The sequence below is a fragment of the Mus pahari genome, chromosome 1, assembly GCF_900095145.1.
Source record: "Mus pahari chromosome 1, PAHARI_EIJ_v1.1, whole genome shotgun sequence".
Classification (NCBI taxonomy): Eukaryota; Metazoa; Chordata; class Mammalia; order Rodentia; family Muridae; genus Mus; species Mus pahari.
Window position 1 is genome coordinate 2,387,684 of NC_034590.1, and position 8,918 is coordinate 2,396,601.

Sequence of the window (8,918 nt, forward strand, 5' to 3'; positions counted from 1 at the left end):
AGAGAGAGAGAGAGAGATATTAATTGATTGATTCTTAGGGCATGTTACACTTGACTGCCTGGGCCAGGTTAGGCACTACAATACTTCTGGAACCTTCTGCCAAACATGCAAGGCACCCACTGCTGGGCCCACTTTCTTACCTTTAGCCTCTGGACAATGTCCCTGATGTCCTCCACAGACCCCTCTGCAGCCTGTAGAGAGATGTGGTCCCCTCGGCCATAGAAGATCTTTATTGTGGAGGAGTCTGGGGTCCAGCCGATGACGTCCCCGCAATAGCAGTTGAAGACCACCTCCTTGGTGCGCAGGTCCAAGAGCACGACAAACTCATTGGAAATGCCCAGAATGCAGTCAATCTCTGAGCCCTGGGCGTAGTCCTGAGCTGCTACCCGCCAGGCAATGGCCCCAGCACTGTGCTGCTCGGCTCCTGCCCGGGCCTTCGTCTTTTCCTTCTTCTTGGAGGTCAGGGAGATGAGGTTGAACTTGCCGGAGGAGTCAATGGGGGTGTTGGAGACACAGTTTTCAGCTAGGTCCTTCAGGTACTCCTGACGGGTCCTGGTGGCCATCGTATGGAATTTGTCGGATTTGTGAGCAGCGTTCTCAGCGTTAATTACCTTGGCTAGCAAAAAGTCTCTGAAGACGTCAGACTTGCGGAATGTGGTTCCGTTAGGGATTGGGGGGCCAAAGGGAGGAGCATCTTTGGATCGGGTCACAGCCATGCTGAGGAGGGAGAAACCATTTAGAGGAGTAAAAAAAAAATGCGACTCCTTAAAACAGATAGGATTATATATACTTGCAACCCTAGCACTCGGGAGGTGGACGAAGGATCAGGAGTTCAAGGTTGGCCTGGGCTCCTTATGACTGTCTCTAGCCAGGGTGATGGCAAGCTAGGTGTGGCCAGCCTGGTCTAAGAGTGAATTCCAAGACAGCCAGGGTGACACAGGAAAACCCTGTTCTGACTACCCCAAACCATAAAAAAAAAGAGAGACAAAGAAGGAAGGAAGGAAGGAAGGAAGAAAAGAAAAGAAAAGAAAAGAAAAGAAAGATGTTTTTTGTCTCCCTCCTGTGCGCCATGCTGGAAATGAACCATGGAGCTAGGCACATGCTCTGCTACTGAGCCTATTGTACCCCAGCCCTGGGGCTTCTTCTTTATGAATGGAAGCATTTATCTAATCAGTAAATTGCTAATTAGACTGGAAAGTTAAAGAACATGTTTTAACATATTATATATATTACACACACACACACACACACACACACACACACAGAATGCTGCAGATCAGACCTGGGGCTTTCACATACAGAACAAGAGATTTACCACAGAGCTGCATCTTCAGCCAACCTTGGTTTTCTGAGACAGTCTCATTATGAAGCCCAGTTGACCTTGAACTTGAGACACCCCATCTCAACTTCCTGAGTGCTGGGATTACAGCTACAGGCTCCAGATTTCATTTACTCTTGTTTTACATTTTATGTATTAGATTACAATTTGGGAGAAAAAATTACCAAACAACTTTCTGTCCTCTCTAATGTCCGAGTCAGAGGCAAGCTTCCTGCCCTTCTCCACTTATCATGTGATACAGTTTGGGCAATGCCCAGAATGAGGGCTTGAACTGTGTGAGTATGGGATGGATGGAGAAACCTGTGCTCTGTGCTCTTGAGTTGCAATGGGATGGCTCAGCCCCGGGGAGAGCCACCTGCTCCTAAGAGGGTGAGGAAAATCTGGGACAGGCTTGGACAGGAGCTGACTCAAAGGGAAGGGTCTTAACCTGCGAGTTGAGATCCCTTGGCGCGGTGGTGGTGATGAATGACTCTTTTTACAGAGGCCTCATGACAGATACCCTGCATATCAGATATTTATAGTGCAATTCATAACAGGAGCAAAATTATAGTTATGAAGTAGCAGTAAAATAATTTTATAGTTGGGGTCACCACAACATGAGGAGCTGTATTAAAGGGTCGCAGCGTTAGGAAGGTTGAGAGCCACTGGTGTAAGGTAGAGGTCAGAGCTGCCGTTCCTGCTGCATACCATCAGTGTCGGGCTAGCTGGCTGGCTGTGGAATACGTGTGTGCAATTTAGTTTGTTTGTTTGTTTCTTTCTTTCTTAACTTACTTGATACTAATATACTTTGCAAATCATATCAACAAAGATTTTTAAAATCTGGAGGTAGTGTGGTGGCATATGCCTATAATCCAAAAGCTCAGGAGGCAGTGGCAGAGGAACCAGGAATCCAAGATCATCCTTAGCTGAACAGCACGCTGGAGGCCAACCTGGGATTCACAAGACCCTTTCTCAGAAGAATAAATAAAATAAATAAGTGGACTACAGATTATTCAATACCCTATGCAACTCAAACACAGTACAATGCCTGTAGGCATTTGGTTGGCCTCTACAGCACCCTCCTGCATCTGGATAGGGAACGGTGTAACATTCATCCATTTGTTTGACAGGGGTTTCCTGGATGCTCCTCTCAGCTTTGTGCATACAGCGATTCTGGTCTTTCTACAACTCTGACTGAGCACACATATGAACAGACACTGACAAAGATAGAATGGTGGTCCAGGGCAGGACAGAGCTCCTGCTTGGACAGTAGCCTCTGGAGGTGGGGGTGGGGCTGAGGGAGCGACAGCTAAGACCTCAGACTCGGGGAAGACACAGCAGACAGAAGGAACAGCATGTGGGACAGCCTAAGTGGAAAAGAGTACATGCAGAAGGAGGCAAGCCCGGGGTCAGAGCTCAGGCAGGGACATACCACACATGGCCCCAGAGGTATCTCACACTTCTCATCCACCACGGTCTAGGAGAAGGAAGGCCTCTATACCAGGGGTCCCACAGGCTCAGGCTTCTAAGTGAGTTTGGCCAACGGGAGTCACTGGTAAGAGGAAAGATGCTGGGGTGCCCCAATGTGCAACCTAGTGACGTGAGGAGAGGCCATCTATACTATGTTACTTCATGCATGTATTGTACTGTCTATTGAAGACGGGGTATAAGCAAGCCCTATAATGCCCATGCAGTAGTTAAACCAACTGAGGTCATATTCCCTTAGTGTGTCCCCGCTGCTATACACAACTGTACTCACCTTTCTCCCTTCCTTCCTGCCTGGCCATGATAGTGGCGGGGCTTTGGGCTCTGGTTCTGATACCTTATTCACAGCCACAGCTCTTACTAGGTGGCTGCTTTCCCAGGGCTACAACTCCCACAAGCTTCTAGAAACTTCTCTCATGCCCCTTGATTTGTGGGGTGGGCAGAACTGGTTCTTTGCTGTCCCGTGTCCCATGTTCCCAGCAGTCTCCTCAGCCATCCACACTGTGAGTCTGTTACCAGGCTTCTGCTAAGTCCTTGGTGGTGGCAGTAGCGGCTTCGGCTTCTCTCTGGCTCCACAACTGAGATACATCTGCAATATCTGTGGCCGCCTCTGATGGCACTGAGCAAGGGCAGGAGATGAGCAACCGTGGGGCCCCAAAGACTGGCCTCATCCCTGCCTTTCATCTCCATCATTTGAGGCAGTGTCCTTTCCTGAGTAAGAGGACCACACAATCTGCGCTCAGTGGCTTCTCCAGCACCAGCCCAGGAACTCGTTACTAACTAAAGTAAGTATGTGGATAGACACAGGGAGAAGAAAATGATTTCCACCAATAAGCAATGGATGTGTGACCACAGAGGATAGTGACCGTACCCCAGCCAGGTCAATCAGGATGGCTGTCTCAACTCCAAGGGAGTGGCTGACTCACAGGGAGAGCTCTGCAACTTCCCCTGGCACTCACTTGCTTACTGACAGACTGGCTTTCCTCACCATCCTGACTCATGGTTTTAAGTCATGAGGCTGTAAGCTGCTGAAGGCTCTGGACACCAGCAACAGCTGGTCCCCCAGTTTTAGCTCGAGGGCTGTGCTTCTTTATAACCCTCAGGCTCAGGGAAGATGCTGGTGGCCATTAAGAAATGGAAAAAAAAAAAAAAAGAAATGGCAAAAGACAAGAACTAGAAGATGTGTGGCCACCAGGCCTCCTTATCCTCTAGAGCTCAGCAGGAGCTTCTAGGACATGTGCAGTTATGAATTCAACTACTGTCTGCATGGTGCCTGGAGTAGGGATCCCCAGGCCTTCAAGGTCCTCTGATGTGCTAGCCAGGCATGGTGGCACACGCCTGTAATGCTGGCACTTGTGAGGAGGAGAAAGAAGCAAGAGTCCAAGGCCATCTTTGGACCCAGAGTTTGTGGCCAGCCTGAGCTACATGACCCATGAGTACATGCACACGCACGCACACACACATGCACACATGGGGCCAGGAGCGAGGGCGGGGCAGGCTGGCCTCCGTGTTCTTCTCACAGCTGGAGGAGGCACTGGGTCGGGCAGAGTGGGTGCCATGGGATTGGTAAGGTTGTATCAGTAATACTTTCTTTAAAAATCAAGAAAAGAGGAAACAGTGAAGCAAGGAAGGCAAAATGCTAATATCTGTTAAATCTGCTGGCGGGGCACACGGGTGTCTGACCCATTATTTTCTGCTCTTTTCAGAATGTTTAAAATATTGCACAATAAAAGTCTTTTAAAATTAAATTGTAAACCACCACCACCACCACCACCAAACCCAAAAATCCCTGGAAGAGCTGTGTGTCAGGAAGAAGTCACCCTGGGGACCAAGCCCGAGCCGTCGGGAGGGGCGGGAGGTGGGAGTAGGCTACTAGAGACACAAGGTAGGGGAGGAAGGCGCAGAGAGGGGAGGAGCACCGAGTGCAGTGGCGGATCCCTATGAAGCAGGAGGACCACATGTTTGAGGCCAGCCTGGGCTATATAGTTGAATTACAGGCTAGCCTGTGCTAGATAGCAAAACTCTGTCTCAAAAAAGCCAAGGGCGTGGCTGGGGCTATAGGTCAGAGGTAAAGCACTTGCCTAGCATGAGTGAGGCCTGCATCCAGGAGACAACACATATGCACATGCACACCAAACAACCAACCCACTGTAGCCCCAAGCCCCAGAGAAATCCTGACTTAGGGGTGCTTGGACATAGTAAGCTGATCATGGTGGCTCAGGTTTATAATTCCAGTACACGGGAAGCTGAGGCAAGAGGATGACTATGGGCTTGAGGCCAGTCTGAGACCAGCATGGCTATGTGATAGTGTGTACAGAAACAATACAAATCAGGCCCCAGAAACAAAACACAACGATGGTTCAGTGGTGAAGTCTTGCCTGGCATGGACATGGCCTGCACTTGATTCCCCCATCCTGTGCCACTCCTCTGCCAAAGTAAAAAGGACTGAGGAGGGAGGGGAGAAGGGCCACCTGGCTACCTCAACCTTCCTGCTGACCTCTGAGGCACAAGCAGGCTGCTTCCTCTTCCCTGGCACATATGAGCATCTGTCCTCTGTCACCCGGGCTACCTCTCAGGTGTGGAGAAACAGTTCAGAGTCTAAGGTGCCAGCCAGCATCCTGCAACTGCAACAGAATGTTCCAGTAACAGGGTGGTGGCCTTGGGCCAGGGCAAGGATTGATGGTGCTGGTCCCCGGCAGTCACTGGGCAATGCGTCCCACACAGCAGCTCACATCAGTTGCATGCTGTTCAATACTATTAAATACTGCCAGCTCTCGCAAGACCAAGGCTACCAGTGTACATGGGCAGGGGCCCCTGCTCCCCCACTTCTACTGCAACCATTTCCTAGACAGCTCCATGTTTGACGGTGACTGCAATGGGTGCAGACTCAAGTGCAGGCACCAGCAAACTGTCCCAAATGCCTGTCCTTGGAGGACAATGGGAAACTGTCACTCGACAGAATTCTGGAACGCAAAGATCTCGGAGACTGCTGAGTGGAAGCCCCTAGGCTCTACAGCAGAGGCTCTAGCCAGCCAGCACCTGTGCTGACACACGGAACACTACATGGACTAGAGACACAGAAGCAGCACTCGTGGTAAGGACAGCTGGGCAGGGGGCTGATGCAGCTGCACGCCCACTCGCTCTCCTGCAGTCTTTGGATTTTACACCATGTTCAAACAATGGGAAACAGTACACCTGCTCCACACAGTCTGGGCCTGGGCCAGAGGATCCTGGGGTGCTTCAGAGGATCCAGTTCTATCCTGCTCCTAGTCTCCAAGGGCTTCCCTGTTATCTTCTGGGGACAGCCACGAACGTGGGGAAGCCCTGCTGTTGCAGAGGGTAAAGAGGAGGCTTGAGGCCTAGGTTACATGTCTATGTGGGAACTAAAACCCCCACTCCAACATGCCTATCACCCTGACATTCAGCCAGGAGGATTATGAGTTGGAAGACAGCCTGGGCTACATAGTGACACTTTGTCCCCTCCTCAACAATACCTACAAGCAGGGCCCCCATGTAGGTGGTCCTGGAGAGTGTCCTCCCCCCGGCATCACTGGGGTCTGCTTCTAGGTCATTACCCCAGTAGCTCTCTGTTCTCACGTACAATGCCAGGCCAGGCATTGAGCCCCCAGGGGCACCTGACTGCAGCCAGGCCAGAGGGCTTCCACAGAGTTTCTGCTCATGTCCCAGTGATGTGTGGCTGCTTGCTTGCTCTCTTGCCCTCAAGAGACAGGGTCTCCAGTACTTCAGCTGACTTTAAACTTGATACATGGCTGAGGATGACCTTGAACCTTCCAAACACTGGAATGATAAGAATGCACCACTGTGCTGGGTTTACGTCGCACTACACTGGGTCCCTAGCGTGGGACGCCGTGCATGCTAGGTCAGCTTTCTGTGAACTGAGCTACACCCCCAGCCCGATCCATTTTTTCCCCCTCTATAGCTGGGAAGATGTTAAACTGAGTGCTTCCAGAAGATGAAGCTCCCTTCAGGACCATGGAAGCCCTGGCTGAGCCTCCTGTGAGGAGCCCAAGAACCAGCATAGACAAGCATATCTTCCTGAGAGCCAGGATGAGGCCGTTTCCCATTACTCAGAAAGTTCCCCAAAAATGGGCCCTGTGGGAACCAGGGAGCAGGAAGTGAGGTGAGGTGGGATCTGTGACTAGGTACATCCTCCTCTGTCTCTCAGGCCCTGGCTGTGGTGGCCAGGACGCTGGCAGCTGTACCTATAGCAGACATTCTCAGTGCAGGGGTTGTGGACTCGGACGATGATGAAGACGTGCTGGAAGTGCGAGCGGATGTTCTTAGGGGTGAAAGGTAAGGCACCGGGTTCCTGGAAGATGATCGTCACGATGTCATTCCCTATGTGCCTCTTCCTCAGCAGCTGGAAGCAGAGAGGGAGGAGGGAAGGGTCACAGGTCAGTTCTAAGAATCCTACCCAGACTGCCTTGCTGGCTTCCTACGCCCACTTCCACCAGAGGGCGCATGTGAGCACCGGAGTCAGGCCTTGTCCCTGGAAGCTCAGAGCCCTTCTGGCTCCTTCTCATTCAGGGGAATGGACAAGCCCCACATGTGGCCCCCCAGCCTCTGACACAGCCTGTCCTCCTCCCACACCTGCCCGGATACTCTTCAAACATTCCAGGAAAGCCTCCTCTTGCAAACAGTGGGAATGGCTGTCCCTGCTGCTCCTTCCTCCCTGGAGGGATTTCTGTCACCCACAGCAAATCTCTGAGATCTGTCCTGCCCCAGCATGCCTTTCTTTGCCTTTTCCTATTCCTTATCTGATATTTATGGCCACATTTTGCACACAAAGGCTCTCCCTCCCTGTTCCTCATTTATCTCTTCCCATTCAGGTTGCCAATAATGAGAAAATGGGACATTGTTTTGACCGTTGCCTGCAACAATCCCTTAGATCCTAGCAAAGAGTTTGACAAACTAGAGTGCTTGGCAAATCGTATTTACTGCAGGAGGACCCAGGTGGGAGACCTTGGATGTGCGCAGGCCACATGGACAACGGCAGAATCTGACCAGAATGCACAGGTAGGGCCAATGCTATGAGGCTCTCTCTCCTGCACTCCTGGGAGCCATGTCCTCTCCCCCCTGCTTCCATCTCCAGAATGGGTGCCTTCACGGTGTCTTCTTTATTTGCCAAGACTACAGCTGACATCCCCCACACCTTTTGTTCTTTCTTAGAGGGCAGGGAAGACAGGTCTCACACAGCCCAGGCTAGGACCCAGACTCAGTAAACCTCCGAGGATGAGCTCTAACTCTTGATCGAACAAAGGGAGTTAGCCACCACTGCTGAGTTCTGTTTTGTTCTTAACTATTTATTTTGAGAGAGCTTTCCTAAATTGCCCTGAGTGGCCTTAAACACTAAACTGGGCAATCTCCTGCTTGCTAATTCTCTTTCATTTATTTTGAAACAGGATTATCTATATAGCTCTGACTATTCTGGAAGTTCTGAAGTATAGAATTTGCACAGATCCATCCACCTGCCTCTGTGTCTTTAGTGCTGGGATTAAAGGCATGTGCTGTCAAGTATAGCACCAAAGATTTTAATTTTTTTTTTATTTTTATGTGCATGTGTGTTTTGCCTACATTCACATCCGTATACTATGTGTGTGCTGAATGCCCTCAGAGGTCAGAAGAGGGTATCAGATCTCCTGGGACTGGAGTTAGACAGTTGAATGACACCACGTAGATGCTGGGAATTGAACCTGGGTCCTTTGGAACAGCAGCCAGTGCTCTTGAGCACTGAGCTGTCACTCCAGCCCTGGGCCTGTTAGCTCTCTAGTTCTTTATGCATCTGAACTGCACAAATGAAGTTGCTAACTACAAGAATTGCTTCCTGTGGTTGACCCCATATGAGGCCTACCTCCTAGTCATATCTTAAATTCGTGACCTTGCTGAACCTTCCCTAAACCCTGAGTGGCAGTGACTCATGTGACTGTTTTTCATAAGATGGGAAAACTTGGTTCAGAGAAATTAAAAGTGACCTGCCAAGCTGGGCGTGGTGGCACGTACCTTTAATCCCAGCACTCGGGAGGCAGAGGCAGGCAGATTTCTGAGTTCGAAGCCAGCCTGGTCTACAGAGTGAGTTCCAGGACAGCCAGGGCTA

The 8,918-nt window shown here is 50.6% G+C and overlaps 1 protein-coding gene across 3 annotated transcripts in view; it reads right to left on the reverse strand.

Moving 5' to 3' along the window:
- The window catches only part of Sipa1l3 (signal induced proliferation associated 1 like 3), a 199,111-nt gene that overhangs the window by 54,804 nt on the left and 135,389 nt on the right, over window positions 1-8,918 (reverse strand). For all 3 annotated transcript variants that reach the window (XM_029537203.1, XM_021197937.2, XM_029537198.1), the window contains exons 8-9: window positions 7,027-7,184; window positions 141-717 (exon numbers count right to left, since the gene is read on the reverse strand). In XM_029537203.1, the coding sequence (XP_029393063.1) occupies window positions 141-717; window positions 7,027-7,184 (735 nt within the window). The remainder of the gene's footprint in view (window positions 1-140; window positions 718-7,026; window positions 7,185-8,918) is intronic.